The following is a 16,305-nucleotide window of genomic DNA, read 5'->3' on the forward strand; positions in this document are numbered from 1 at the left end:
CCAAGAGAGCAAGGTGAAACTATGGTGCTTTTCATGACCTAACATTGGAAGTCACGTATTACTTCTGTCACATTCTGTTTGTTAGAAGCAAGTCACTAAGTCCAACCCAGGTTCAGAGGGACAGAAATTGGGCTTTGGCTTTTAAAGGGAGACACCTCATTAGTTTCTCTGACTCAGATCCCTCTGACTTAGCAAGATTCTGTTTGAGCTTCACCTCCCTACATTGCAGTGAGACAGTTGTCCCTAGGCGGAGAGCTAGGTGGTCATGGAACTTACTTTGAGTATCCTTCTCTGAGGTAGCAATGTCTTGTGTTGCTGAAACACAAATACCTGAAAATAGTTGCTCCATATGTTTTTTTTGTTTGTTTGGTTTTTGTTTTTTTGTTAAACTCTAATTTTGTTGTTGTTTAGAATAGGCAGGTTAATTTGTTTCAGTTGTGGGTATACCAGACATAATAATTTTTCTGATAAAGAAGAATGAATTTTATTTTTACTAATGATTCTTACTTCAGTTTTCCACAGGATTTAGTTTACCTTTGTCTATTTGGTAGCCATTTTAAATGTTTGAAGATTTGAAATAAAAGTTATAGGACAGCAGTGGTCTGCTAAGCTTAGTATTGTATTCCATCACATTTGCTGTTAAATATTATTTGTAGTTTATTTCTGTTGTTTCTATAACTTCAACAAGATGTTTGGTAAATAGTATTTAATAGAAATTATATTTGAATGCTAAATACATTATGTCCTTTCCACAGACTTAAAATCACTTTAAATCGCATTGCTATGGCTTCGACTAGGCGTTTTCACTCAATTGCCCAGAAATTCTATTTGGAGAAAAGCTTATCTGACTCTGGCTTTTTTTCTGGATCTATGCTATGCCTAAGCTGCTATTATGTGCACATTTATACCCATGTTCTCTTGTTATTTTTCTTTAGGATTCTAGACACATGAATTTTCTGACATCAGAACAAGCTCTGGCTGATTTTGCAGAGTTAATCAAACACTTGAAGAAGACAATCCCAGCAGCTAAAAATCAACCTTTCATTGCTGTGGGGGGCTCTTATGGTGGCATGCTTGCAGCCTGGTTCAGGATGAAATACCCTCATATGGTGGTTGGGTAAATGCATTTATTTTGGATATAAACACTTCTTAGTGGTTGTAAAGGCACACAGAGATTTGTTTTGGGTAAAACATATACCATTCTATTGTACTGAGATTTCTAGTTTCTATCTCATTTATAGCTGTTATTTTTCTCACTGTTTTTGTTCAATATCAATTTCAATTTTAAAACTTGAATTTGGCCCAGCTGGAGTGGCTCAGTTGGTTGAGCATTGTTCTGTGCACCAAAAGGTTGCCGGTTCTATTCCCTGTTAGGGTTGTGGGTTTGATCCCCAGTCAGGGAGCTTGCAGAAGGCAACATCATACATTAGTGTTTCCCTGTTCCTCTTTCTCTCTCCCTCTCTTTCAGCATGTCCTTGGGTAATGATTAAAAACAAAACATACAGCCAGGCCATTGTGGCTCAGTGGTTGAGAGTCGACCCATGCACCGAGAGGTCACTGGTTTGATTCCCAATCAGGATACAACCCAGGTTGTGGGTCTAGTCCCCAGTGGGGGGCATGCAGGAGGCAGCCAATCGGTGTTCTCTGTTATAGATGTTTCTCTCTTATCCTTCTTCTTTCTCTAAAATCAATAAAGAAAACATAAAAAAACAAACAAAAAACCCTCAAAACAAAACATACCAAAAACCTTGAATTTAATGAGTTACATTTTTCCCCCTTTTCTCTTTCCTTGTTTTATTACCATTTAGAGCTCTTGCAGCCTCTGCCCCTATCTGGCAGTTTGAGGATATGGTACCTTGTGGTGTATTTATGGAAATTGTAACTGCAGATTTTAGGAGAAGTAGCCCAAATTGTTCAAAGAGCATCCGCAAGTCCTGGGATGCCATTCATCGACTCACAAGAAACAGTAAGTTTTAATTCAGAGAATGGAATCATGCTTTTTTTTTTTAACCTTTCACTTGTTAAATTTAACATTTCCCACTTTTTCTATAAACTTTTTATTTAAGTATAATATACATATTTGAATATAACATCCGGAAAAGTACACAAAGCATGACTATACCATGCCTGACCAGTGTGGATCAGTGGATCAGGTGTCATCCCTTGTACCAAGAGGTCGCCGTTTCAACTCCCAGTCAGGGCGCATGCCCAGATTGCGGGCTTGATCCTCAGTATGAGGTGTGCAAGACACAGCTGATTGATGTTTCTCTCTCATTGATGTTTCTATCTCTCTCCCTTCTTCTCTATCTAAAAAAAAAAAAAATACATAGCTTGATGAGTTTTCACAAAGTACTGTAATTAGCATCTAGAGCAAGAAATCCTCTCAGAAGTTCCTTGTGTTCTTTCTAGTCACTGCCTTTGAATTTCCCTGGCTAATCACTATCTTGACTTTTAAAACCATAGATAAATTTTGCTTGCTCTTGAATTTTTTAGTTATTGGAATTGCATAGTGTGTTTTTTGTGTCTGCTGTCTTTTGCTCAATGTTGTGTTTGTCACACATCCATTTATTTTATTTAGTTGCAGTTTGTGCCTTCTCATTGCTCTATAGTGTTCCACTTCTTTATTTATTTATTTCAATCGTATATTTAAAACAGGGAATAATTCAGAATACGCAGTTTTGGTAAATTCCATGAGCGTGGGCAACTTGTTTATCATGGGATTATCCAGTTGCTCGAAAAATAACTTACTGATGTTGAAAAAGTATTCTTGGAGAAATGGTACAGAAATTGCATTTTCTAAAATATCAAGTGACGGATCTATAAAAACTTATGTTGAACAGTGCTTTTTAGATTTCAACATTGTACTTTTGTACTCAGGTACTGGCTTGAATTTGGTTTCTGAAGCCCTTCACTTATGTACATCATTAAAAAATTCTCAGGATGTTCAGCATTTGAAAGATTGGATCGCCGAAACCTGGGTGAATCTTGCAATGGTGGACTACCCTTACGAGTCTAACTTTTTACAGCCTTTGCCTGCTTGGCCAATCAAGGTAACAGGAAAATGTTCTTTCATCACTTTTAATCATTTGTGTGTGTGTGCATTCTCTGCCTTTCAGCATCAGAGGAAATCCCAGTGACAGAGGGGCTCTGGAGTTAGTCAAATCTGGGCAGGAATTCTGGCTTCTGTCACTTTCTGGTTACTCAAACTTGGACATGTTATCTAACTTTTCCAAACCTCAGTTTCTTCATTTGAATAATAAAGATAAAATGCATAGATTATAGAGTTATATGAATTAGAAATAGTTGACTGTTAATGGAATAATTACTATGTGTCAAGTCTTGTGCTGTGCACTTTCCATATTCAACTTATTTAACCTTTGTGATGTATGTGAGACACGTAGAGCTATGTAATACATGGTCAGAGTATAATGAGTGGCAGCTGATATCATAGCACTAGGATTCAGTCAACTGTTTATGTATTCTAACGCTACATACATCATAAAAGAGTGATCCACATGCAGCAAGGTGGAATTGAAAGAGGGGTGTCTCTGGATCCTTGATCCAGAACTCCCCTTTACCAGTGTGATCTTGGGCAAGGCTCTCTCCTTCCTGAGCCTCCATGTCTGCCTCTGCAGAATGGGATAATGATACTTATGTTCTTCATAGGGCTGTGCTGAGGACCAGATAATATTGCATGTGAAAACACTATGAAAAGTGTAAAGGCACATTACACCATAAAATTTAGGGTTCTTTTATACGAAAATTTGTTATTGTAGGTGTTCTTTGTAAAACATTTCTTTGTAAAGAACATTCCTCTTAATTTTAAGAACAAAGGCTAGCCAACTTGATGGTTATTAAGTTTAGAGAATATGACTGACTCTACAGCTAGAATGAGTGCTGGAAATGTAAATAGAATTGGTAATATGAGAACCGGGTTTCAAAAGCACTCTTAATATAACTGTCCCTTTGAACTATTAAATGTACACTTTGCTTAGAACTTTGTAACCCAAATGGAACAAGGCCATATATTGAATTAAACTGAATTTTGATAATACAAAGTTATTTAAAAGAGCAGGTCTCTCATATTAAGAAAACATGAATCAAAATAATGAGAAAGACTAAATCTGAACCAAGTAGTTTCCATGTAAGTCTATATGCTAATAATACCTTATCCTTTTACACTGTTTTATTATTTACAAAGCACTTTCATATACACTATCTAATTTAATCCCCACAAAAATATTGTGAGAAAAAGTAGTATAATCCCAGTTTTATGGAGAGGAAATTTAAGCTCAACAAAGAGGGCAGTGGATATGGGATTTGAACTCAGGTCTGCTGTTGTTCAGAGCCCATGATCTACTACATTGCACTGGATTAGGAGAATCCTTGGGTGGATTGCTTGCTACAGTGTGACAACTATCAGATTTAATTCTGTACTCTATACAAAATGAGAATTACATCTGCATCTTCATGCCCACCTGAAGAACAAATGAATTGTCAGATGGTAAAAACATGGGATATTCTCTTGTTATTTCGAACAGGGTTTGGCAAACTTTACCTGTAAAGCACTAGATAGTAAATATTTTAGGCTTTGTCAGCCATATGGTTTCTGTCAGTTACTGAAGTCTGCAGGTGTATCAAGAAGTAGCAGAAAGTAGCCACAGACGATATATAAATGATGACTGTGTTCCAATAATACTGTATTTATAAAACAGGCAATGGATCTGGCTGATGTGGCTCAGTGGATTGAGTGTCATGCCATGGACTGAGAGGTTCTGATTTGATTCCTGGTCAGGGCACATGTCCAGGTTATGGGCTCAATCCCCAGTAGGGGCGTGACAGGAGGCAGTCAATCCATATTTCTCTCTCACATTGGTGCTTCTATCTCTCTCTCCCTTAAAAAAAATCAATAAAAACATTTTTAAAAACCCCAAAAAAACAAACAGTGGGTTGGATTTGGCCTGGGTGCTGTAGTTTGCCAACCATGATTTATAAAAAAAGCTAGAATATACTTTTTAGTATTTGTTTGTTTATGATTTAGAACAGTGAACAGTCTAACTTTGGTTTTCCCCCTATTTCTTTAATGTTCCTTTTGGGTTATTTTTCTATTGAATCTTAAATGTAAATAAATATTTCATGTTTTCTCTCTTAATCACGCAGAATGATTGGAGTATATCTCAAATATTCTGTCATCTATTTCTGATTTAGCAAATCCCTCTTTTATCCTTTGTAAAGATACTTTATAAAAGTTTATTTTTAAGCCAATATAACTTTGTGTTTGTCCCACAATCACCTTTTACTTTAAAAATTTTTTTTTATCCAGGCCTAGTTCTTGTCATTTTCTTCAGTTATTTCTTACTGACTTTATCCTTCCTTTTGACATATTAAGGAATTCTTTATTGCTTATGAAACATTTATGATCCTGTTTCTTGTTTGTTCCCCACCAAAAATAACCTCTTTGCTTCTTGCTTGAGAAACTTTGATTGACTACATCTGTCTTCAGTTTCATCCCATCTGATTTCAGAATTTTTCCACTACATGTCTCCCTCCCAAACCTTTAGCTTCAGATCACTTTCTTTCACTGTTCATTCTATTTCTCCTTTCTTGACCCCCTCTCTGTTCTCCCAACCCACTAATCCCTGGAACATTACCCAGTTGGGGACCAGTCTTTCACTTGGATAGTTCCATTTAACCAGGACTCCTCCTCCCTCTGATACACTTCCTCCTTTTTAAAGGGCTGACAAACAGCAGTCTTTTTCTTTTTTTTTTGCCTTTAAAACTTTCATTTTATTTTTTAAATTAAATTTATTGGAGTGACATTGATTAATAAGATTATATAGGTTTCAAGTGTACATTTCTATGATACATAACCTGTATATTGCATTGTGTGCCCACCACCCAAAATCAAATAATCTTTTACATCATATATTTGGCCCCTTTATCCTTTGCTACCCCACCAACTCCTTTCTCTCTTGTAACTACCGCACTGTTGTGTTTATGTTTCAGTTTTATATCCCACTCAGGCTTAGGATGGTGAGATAATAAGTAATAGTTGGGTTATGGGAAAAAGCAGGTGATTTCCAGTTCTGTCTGGACCTTGTACAGTTCTGAAAGATCCATAGGCAGCAACTGAATGCCATTCTCTGTGTCAACTCAAATATCATTCTTTTTAATTTGTCTTTGGACTTTGCACACTTAGACTCCATTTGCTTTGTTTACTGTTAACAGAAGCTACAACATTCATGCAGAAATAATCATGGATTTGGCTGATAGAACACAAGGAAGAAGAGAAAAGGGAAATAGAAAACCCCTCTGTCATTTGACTGCTCTGTCAGCATAAAACTACTGGGTCTCTTTTCAGCTTAAAGAGCAGTTTTAAAGGGTACTACAGAGTTTGTTTATTTTGGAATCATTTTTTTTTTTTTTAGCTAATAACTTACCAAATCTTTTAGCTTAGCCTTCTGAGCATGCAGATAATATTGTGAAATAATAAGACATAAAATGGAAAATCTCTTCCGTTTGTTTTGGTGTTTAATAATGTATTCGACCTCTCTGGGTGGTTTAAGCGGTTTAGGTGCATTCTATGAAAAGGGAGCTTTTAATGACAAAACTAATGTGATTATCTGAGTGAGTGTGAGAGGGGTATTGAAGCCTTAGAGAATGAAAATCTGTTAGAAAAGCTGAATGTATCTGCTTAATCCCTTCTCTAATGTGGATGGACCATACACTCTCAGAGGAGATTGGTCTTTTTTTTTTAAACCTAACTTCTTTCCTTCCTCTTTTAAAAATTTTCTGTGCCCTATTTTTTTTTTTCTCTCTCTCTCTCTTATTCAAATGCTTATCCTTAGAGGTAGGGGACACTTAAAGCTTTTAAGCCAATCATTATCTTTACTTTCTCTGGTGTTCATGGGCTCAAAGGGCAGAACCTAGGCATTTGGGTTCAGAGCTGATTAGTTTGGTACTAAGTTTAGAATGTTCTGTATCTCCCCAATTTCTACACTCTTAAAAACCACAATTATTAAAATGGACTTCCAATGCTTAAACAAGTTTTCTCTGAATGTTTACCTTTGTTCTAGGCAATAGAAAGTGAATTAAGTCTGTCCATTTCATGTGATTTTTGAGTCTCACACTACTGTTTTACAGTTTCCTTATTACTATAGCATAATAAAAAAGTTTTATGATTTTATAGTGCCACAGAATCCCTTCTAAATTTTTACCTAAAACAAATAAACCTAGAAAAATAAAAAGACAGTCTAAGAATACAAGAAATTTGTATAAAAATTAAGCATGAAAACAGTCATGTGAATGTAAAGTACATCATAGGGAATATAATCAATAATATTGTAATAACTGTGCATGGTGCCAGGTGGGAGTAATCATTTCCTAAATTATATAAATATTTAACCACTGTGCTGTACACCTGAAACTAATATAAAATAATATTGAATGTCAACTATAATAATATTGTAATTAACAAATAAATATAAATAAATAAGCATGAGATTATAGGCATATTTAGGCACTGTTTGTGTTGTTATTGCCTCATACACTATAACTTTAAAGTTGAGTATGTGTACTGTAGTAGTTGTACATGGAAGCTTCAGATTGAGTCTGTATTTGAATCTCACCCAGCTCTGCTACTTCCTGACTGTGTGGCTTTGGGCACTTCTCTTAACCACTGTGTATTTTAGTTTCCTCATCTGCAAAATGGGGATAATAATAATTGTAATGCTTATTAGGGTCATTATGAAGATTTAATAGGGCCGGGTATATAGTAAGCACTAAATTAATGCTAGTTATAAAATAGCAATAACAAAAAAAAATGAAAAAAATAAAATAGCAATAACTATTATTGTTATTATATAATATCAGGGAGACAGATTGTTATACCAGGACTTTGTGGCCAAAGTCTGGGTTCAGAACCTGTATTCACAGTTTTTTAATTCTGAGCTTGTTTCTTCCTCTGTGAAATAGGGACTATCATTATATATTTCTCCCTGGATCATTGTAGGGAAAGTACCTGACCTTAAGGAACATTCAGTAGTTGTGCTAGCAGCCTGAACTTCCCCCATATCAGTGAATTATAGCCTTATGCAGTGCCTCATGTGGAGAGTGTTTAGAAGACACTGTGTTAGTGTCCACAAAATAAAGTATATAGTACAGAGTCTACTTTCATGTTGAGTATTTTGGATGGAAGTGGTTGGCAGGGACTCTTTCCTTGTTGTCTGATTAGATCACAGCCCCCAAGTAAAACAATCCACAGACTAAGTGCTTACCCTCCTCAAGTGGGTAATATCTGCAAATTATTATGCTTAAGCTGAAGTATTACATGAGGTTGAACGAAATATGCCAATATTTGTGTTTGACTTATTAACATGGCAATTTTATAGGATTCAACTTAACATTTATGTAAGTGTTTTGTGCATCCTACAGATTTTTAATAAAAGTGTATAGCCCTGGCTGGTTTGGCACGGTGGTTAGAGCGTTAGCCTGTGCACCAAAGAATCTCTGGTTTGATTCCAGTCAAGGGCATGCAGTTCAGTCCCCAGCCCTGGTTGAGTTGAGTGGGAGGCAACCAATCCATGTGTCTCTCTCCCATCTCTCTCTCTCTCTCTCTCTCTCTCTCTCTCTCTCTCTCTCTCTCTCTCCCTCTCTCCCTCTCCCCCCCTCTTCCTTCTCTCTCCCTCTCTCTCCTCCAGTCTATCTGAAGATAAATGGAAAAATATCCTCAAGTGAGGATTAAAAAAAAATAAAACTGCTTGAATATTTTCTTTTGAATTACTACAGTCTTTGAATAAGTATGGGGTTAGTGCTGAGGTTTTGCTGGTATGACTTCAGTATTTTTTGGAAAGCTTTATTTATTCTTTGCTAACAAAATTGTTAAGGACATGCATAGAGATATGTAGAGATTGTGTTTTTGATACTTATAGTCTCTTTGAGTTAGCAAGGAACTTTTGAACCACCTAAAATAACAAAATTCCATTAGTAAATTTGCAAATATTTTGCAAAAAAAAAATTTTTTTTTTTATCTTCACTCGAGGACATTTTTCCTTTTTTTTTTTCAGACAGAGTGGGAGGGAGGGAGGGAGAGAGAGAGAAAAACATTGACATGAAAGGGACACATCGAGTCGTTGCCACCTGTATGACCCATCCAGAGCCGGGGACAAACTGCAACTGAGGTCCATGCCCTTAGCGGGAACTGAACCCGGGTCTCTCCTGACCGCAGGCCAACGCTCTAATTGCTGAGCCAAACTGGCCAGGGCTTGCAAAAAAAATTTAAGTGATATTTTTCTGGCTTTCTACCTAGCATATTAGTAAAATTCTTTCTATCGGGCAGTTTGATAGGATGTTGCAAAGGCCTTACAAATGTTTATTTCCTTTGAACCAGTACTTCCTCTAAGAATTTATCAAAAAAAAAAAACAAAAAACCCAAAAAACAATTAAGGATATATGTAAATATTTAGCCCCAAGTATATTTATTGTAGCCTTATTTGTAATAATGAAAGATTGGGATTGATACATATGACCAGTTGTAAGGTTTCTTCAACTAGTCCATAGTTCCCCATCCTGATTGCTCCCCTCTAGATTTTCTTACATTGGTCAGTGTCATTCTTCAAGTATGGTGCTCAGAACTGAACCCAGTACTCCAAGGGTGCTCTGGCCTTACAGAGGACAGTGAGCCCAGGATTGCCCTTAATCTGGACATAAAATTTCTGTCATCAAAGGCCAAGTTTCTGACCATGATCTCTCTATTTGTGTAAATGGGGCTGCCGAAACCCAAGTATTGTCAACCGGTGCCGGTCCCCAGCCATGCTTGTGTCTTTTAAGGAGTGACAGTGACTGCTGTTTGCAGAGATGGCTATTCATGGGGACTCCTTTTCTTCGCTTGACAGAGGCCCAGTGTTCTAGCACTGAGAAGAGGGGATCTGATGCCAACATGTGAGTCACACTCACTTGCTACTGTTCTTTTCCAGAATTTGAGACCACTTTTTGCTGCACATCAGTACCCCCTGTTCCCCCTGCCCAGCTTGCATTGTCACCCTGCCTCATCTACCATGCTGTGCTTGAACATAATGCTCTTCTCTGCATTCCATGTGTTTACTTTGTAGTTTTGTACTGCATTTTGAAAGAGCTGAATCCACGGTGTCCACGTACAGGAAAGAATGCTGAACAACTGTTGGGAATAGGTAGTTTAATAAATTCTGTGATAAGTTCTTGATTTCCTTATTTTCTTGGTTATTTCTGATTGGCGTATGTCTTAGGAATATTTTCTAGGAAAAGTGCTATACATTTAGGTATTTTTTGACTTGCCATGAATAATTGAGAGTTGTCAGAATAGTAAAATACTGTTTTGTCTTTTTTTCCTTCAACTTACATTTTCTTGTTGCGTTAGGCTTGGTAGGTTTGTGAGGCTCTCAGTTTAGCACAAGCCTGTTTTCTTATGTGCACCTTAAACTCTGGTATATGGACGCACAGTTACTTTTTTAAGGTACAGTATATCCAGTTATTTGGACATCTTAATTTCTGACTTTTCTCACACTCAGTATTTCCAAAAGCATATTGAGAATAATGCATACTCCATCTCCCTTTTGGAAAGTCACATTGAAGTTAAGCATGTTAAAGGCTCTAAGAAATCCTGTAGACAAGAAAACTGTTCATATTTGCTAATACATTTCCTAAAATGGACTATGAACCCCCCCCCACACACACACACAAAATATCATTTAACATTACATAGAAATATTGTTGTGCTGAATACTTTTGGGGAGAGGCATTTAATTTTTTCCATGATCCATTTTCTCTGTCTTTGGAGTTTCCCTTTTTTTCAGGAAAGTGTTGCTGGAAGCCGGCCCTAGGCAGAACTGTGCTGAGAGGCTGTGTTTACTTGCAAAATTCTCGGTGTCCTCCTTCCCTGACTGGGAGCATATCTCCTGCTCAGGCCTGGCTGCTCTTGCTGCCCAGAAACCCTCTCTAAAGTGGGGTAACTGAGTTCTTTTTTCCCCCAGGCTTCTTTTCTGGGCTAATCTCTCTCTCTCTCTCTCTCTGTTAGAACTTGCTTGTTATATAGATCTTTTCCATATGAAATGAGAAAGGACCACCTCGCTGAATTCATGTGAAGGTGTTAATAGAGGATGAACATTTAATGTGTTTTCCTTGCCATTGGGGCTATTTGCAGTTTTACAGGGGATACAGCATAAGCTGTGTAGCATAATGGATAAGATGTACATTTCATAACCAGAGAGACCTGGTGTTGAATCTAGGTCCAACCATTTACTAGCTGGATGACCTTGAATAAAGTTATTTAAACTGAGAATCAGTTTCTTCATATAAAATAGTGGACGATAACACATCTGATAGGATTGTTTGAGGATTAAGTGATGTAATGATTGTAAACCATGGTTCAGTCAATAGCTATTGTTGTTATTCAGCTATGAGTCCATTGCCTGTGATTTCCCCTCAACATTTTATTGTGAAAAATTTCAAACACAGAAAAATTGAAATAATTGGACAGTAAACACCCATAAACCATCTAAATTCTATAAATAATATTTTGCTATATTTGATATATCATATATATATATTCACCTATCCATCTTTCTATCTATCCTTCTTTTTATCTTATTAAATGCATTTCAAAATAAGTTGCATACCAATACACTTCCTAAATCAGCTTTAACATCATTAACTGAGTTCAGTATTTGTTTGTGATTTTTTTTTTTTTTTTTTTTTTTTATCCTCACCCGAGGACATTTTTCCATTTTTCACTCAGATAGAGCGGGAAGGAGAGAGAGGAAGAGAGAGAAACATCGATGTGAAAGGGACACATCGAGTGGCCGCCACCCACACGACCCAACCAGGGCCGGGGACAAACTGCAGCCAAGGTACATGCCCTGAGCGGGAATCGAACCCGGGTCTCTGTGGACCGCAGGCTGACTGACGCTCTAACTGCTGAGCCAAACCGGCCAGGGCGTGATATTTTTTTAAAGGTAAAATTTACCTACAGTAAAAGGTACAAATTGTAAGTGCACTGTATGTTGTGTAAACCAGACCCCTATGAAGACATGGGATATTTACATACACCCGAAAGTTTCCCATGCCCCTGTCTAGTCAGTCCCTGAGGATTGTCTTTGATTTTTAGTACTGGAATTACAGGTACTGATTATAGTCCAGTGAAGGGAGTATTTGGGAGCTGGGGAGCTGCCTGATCTTCTTATCACACCACAGACATTGGAGCTTGGTGTAGTTTTTCCATAAGAAATTTTATACATTTTGTTTTTTTGTAAAAAGGTAGTTGTTCATTCAGCAAGCATCTAGTTACTAGATATCTTGCTTAAGTAAGTGGTGAGGGAGACGTTCTGGAATCAAATGAGTGCTGTACAGCGTTACAGGGACTCTGACAGAAAAGGCATGGGGCGTAGTGAGGCATTAGAAGGGACTTAGGGGCATAGGCAATGATGGCCTCATAGGGGAGGTGTTACTTGAGCTGAGTATTGTGGAAGATGAGTTGGTGTGTACCAGGCATTAGTGGAGTTGGAGAGTGGGAGAAGGGCATTTCTGGTGTGCAAAGGCAAAGAGGAAGGAAAAAGCTTGGTGGGCTGGAAATGGTTTTGCTAAGCTGGAGCAGACCACAGCAGTTGAAGTTAGAGTAGTAGGTGAAGAGGACTTTGCATGCTATGCAAATGACTTTGGTTTACTTCTATAGTTTGGGGAGTAACTTAAAAGGTTTATTCATTTGTGAAGGGGATTATACTCAAAAGATAGAAATTGTTGAGTAGTGCAAGTTAAATGCTTAAGATTCTTTTATGATAAAATCAAAGTCATATGTCTTTTTTGTTTTATTACGCTATAATTTATATTTATATTCTGACTCTTCTTTTTATCTCTCTAAAATGACAGGTGGTGTGCCAGCATTTCAAAAATCCCAATGTATCTGATACAGAGTTACTGCAGAATATTTTCAGTGCTCTGAATGTATATTACAATTATTCAGGCCAGGCGAAATGCTTGAATATGTCAGAGACATCAACTAGCAGTCTGGGATCCATGGGCTGGAGCTATCAGGTAAGTGTGCATAATTTCTCCAAGTGGAACTTACTTTTCACTGATATGATTGTGCTGTAACAGAGAGTTCACAAGATTTTGTCACTTAACCTGGATCTCAATATGGTCTGAAACCATGGATAAATTTCTTCATCCATCCATCCATCCATCCATCCATCCATCCATCCATCCATCCATGTATTTAATCACCACCAAATATATTCTGAGTACTTCCCCATGGGCCAGGCACCCTGCTAGGCTCCAAAGATACAAAGATAAATAAAACATGATCTTACCATCAAATGTAGCTTGTTGAAAAAGAACTACTATTACAATAGATCTTGATAAGTCCTATAAAGGAAACATTTTATGGACACATAAAAGAAGGGGAGTCTAACTTGATTCTCTCTAAGACTTTGTTCTTCATCTGTACAAAGAAAATAAGCAAGAATAAGAATACTTTCCTTCCAGAGTTGTTTTGAGGATTCAATCGGATAATGTGAAAGAAAATAGTTTACACCCTGGCCGGTTTGGCTCAGCGGTTGGAGTGTCAGCCTATGGTCTGGAGAGACCCGGGTTCGGTTTCCACTAAGGGCATATACCTAGGTTGCGGTTTGTCCCCGGCCCTGGTTGGGGTCGTGTGGGTGGCAACCACTCGATGTGTCTCTCTCACATCGATGTTTCTCTCTCCCTTCCTCTCTCCCTCCCACCCTATCTGAAGATAAATGCAAAAATGTCCTCAGGTGAGGATAAAAAAAAAAAGAAAGAAAAAAAATAGTTTACAAAGAAGGACTATACAGCTCTTAAGGTCTGTGATTTCTCAACTGAGCCTTTCCAGGAGCAATGAGAAGTGGTATGGCACAGAGGTAAAGAGCAGCAGCTCTGAAGCCAGACTGCCTGAGTTCAAACCCTGGCTTTGCTGCTTACTAGCTGTACAGCCTTGGACAATTTTTTTTAACTTCGTTGTGCCTTACTTTTTTACTAGACTCTTCTGGTTTGCTTTCTCAGGCCTGCACAGAAATTGTCATGCCCTTTTGTACCAATGGTATTGATGACATGTTTGAACCTCACGCATGGGACTTGAAAGATTTTTCAAATGATTGTTATAGACAGTGGGGTGTGAAACCAAGGCCCACCTGGATCACCACTATGTATGGAGGCAAAAACATCAGTTCCCACTCGAACATCATTTTCAGGTGAGTGTTTGCTTGTCCAAAGAAAAACTTTGGTTGATGGAGACATTTGTAGAATAGCTTGAGAAAATAGAACCAGGAAAAATAACTGACAATAAATAATATAGACTACAATCAGTGGTATCCTGTTTTCCTATTACTTGAAAGACAGAGGATGCTGGGAGGATTTGAGATCTTGCTTCCAGGCATGTCATCAGTTTGGCTCAAATAAACGTCATAAAAAAGAAAGACAGAAGATGCAGAGAAGAGAGATGCTTTTTATTTATTTATTTTTTAAATTTTTTCTTTATTGATTGATTTATTTTTTTTAAAAATCTTTATTGTTGAATGTAGAATGTATTACAGATGTTCCTCATTTTCCCCCCATTAACCCCCTCCTCCCCACTCCCGCCCCCCTCCCGCCTTTTCCCACACTATTGTCTGTGTCCATTGGTTATGCATATAAAGTCTTTGGTTTATTTCTTCCCACCCCCCCAACCCCTTTCCCTTTGAGGTTTGTCAGTCTAGCAATGAATTTGTACTTCTTAATCCCTTCTCCTTTTTCACCCATTGCCCCAACCTCCCTCCCATCTGGCAACCAACAAAATGTTCTCTGTATCTATGAGAATGTTTCTGTTCTACCTGTTCATTTCGTTTGTAGATTCCATTGTTGATAGATATGTATTCATTGCCATTTTGTTTGTTCATATATTTTATCTTTTTCTTCAAAAAGACCCTTCAACATTTCATATAACGGTTTGGTAGTGATGAACTCCTTTAACTTTTGCTTGTATGGGAAAGTCTTTATATGGCCATCGATTCTAAATGACAGCTTTGCAAGATAGAGTAATCTTGGTTGTAGGTTCTTGGTTTTCATTACTCTGAATATTTCTTGCCACTCCCTTCTGGCCTGCAAAGTTTCTTTTGAGAAATCAGCTGACAGCCGAATGGGAACTCCCTTGTAGGTAACTAGCTGCCTTTCTCTTGCTGCTTTTAAGATTCTCTCTTTGTCTTGAACCTTTTGCATTTTGATGATGATGTGTCTTGGTGTGGGCCTCTTGGGGTTCATCTTATTTGGGACTCTCTGTGCTTCCTGGACTTGTATGTCTGTTTCCTTCACCCAGTCAGGAAAGTTTTCTGCCATTATTGTTTCAAACAGGTTTTCAATTTCTTGTTCTTGTCTTCTCCTTCTGGCACCCCCAAGATGTGAATGTTGGTACGCTTGAAGTTATCCCAGAGGCTCCTTACACTATCCTCATTTTTTTGGATTCTTTTTTCTTTTTGCTGTTCTGATTGGGCGTTTTTTGCTTCCTTATATTCCAAATCGATGGTTTGCTTCTTGGATTTACGTACTCTACTACTGAATCTGTGTAAATTATTCTTTATTTCAGTTAATGCCTCCTTCTTTTCTGACTGTGCATCCATCATTTCTGACTGGTCCTTTTTTATGCTCTTGAGGCCCTCACTAAGTTCACTGAGGTTCTCACTGAATTCATTGAGCATCCTTATAAGCAGTATTTTGAACTCAGCATCTGTTAGGTTGCTTATCTCCATTTCGCTTAGTTCTTTTCTGAAGCAGGATCCAAGACGGGCCAATCCTCTGGTTAAGCAACTGGCAACAGCTTGGGTGGGCCTGAAAATTGGGTGGGGCGGGGCCTCATCGAGTCACTAGGGCGGGGCTACCAGTGTGAGCCAGGTTGCTGGAGTCCCAGATATGGTGGCTGTCTGCCGCCCCAGGGAAGGGCTCACCAAAGGAACAAAGGCCTCTGACAGCAGGTTTGTCCCGGAGAAAGCCCCCTGTCCAGCCCTCGCTCCAGTGCCAAACAGCTCAGTTCTTCCCTGTATGTCTCTGGTGCCCCTAAGCTGCCTCCCCTCCAAGCTTAGCAGGAGAGAGTCCAGTAAGTTTGTGCGCGGGCCCTTTAAGGAACTGCCTGGGGCTCCAGCCGCATCAGCTTCCCTGAGCCTCAGTTTCCGCTGGTTTTTCTAGCCAGAAGTTATGGGGACTTCTCTTCCTGGCACTGGAACCCTGAGCGGGGCACCTGGTGTGGGACGGGGACCCCTCAGTCCTCAGGAAGGACCTTCCCAGCTAAGG

General features: G+C 38.3%; 1 protein-coding gene across 2 annotated transcripts in view; it reads left to right on the plus strand.

The window, feature by feature from the left end:
- LOC118627938 (prolylcarboxypeptidase) overlaps nt 1–16,305 on the plus strand; it is an 88,104-nt gene that overhangs the window by 42,542 nt on the left and 29,257 nt on the right. For both annotated transcript variants that reach the window (XM_036258503.1, XM_036258502.1), the window contains exons 4-8: nt 936–1,117; nt 1,809–1,966; nt 2,878–3,050; nt 12,898–13,062; nt 14,050–14,237. In XM_036258503.1, coding sequence (XP_036114396.1) covers nt 936–1,117; nt 1,809–1,966; nt 2,878–3,050; nt 12,898–13,062; nt 14,050–14,237 — 866 coding nt within the window. The remainder of the gene's footprint in view (nt 1–935; nt 1,118–1,808; nt 1,967–2,877; nt 3,051–12,897; nt 13,063–14,049; nt 14,238–16,305) is intronic.

This window comes from Molossus molossus, unplaced genomic scaffold, assembly GCF_014108415.1.
Source record: "Molossus molossus isolate mMolMol1 unplaced genomic scaffold, mMolMol1.p scaffold_m16_p_13, whole genome shotgun sequence".
Lineage (NCBI taxonomy): Eukaryota > Metazoa > Chordata > Mammalia > Chiroptera > Molossidae > Molossus > Molossus molossus.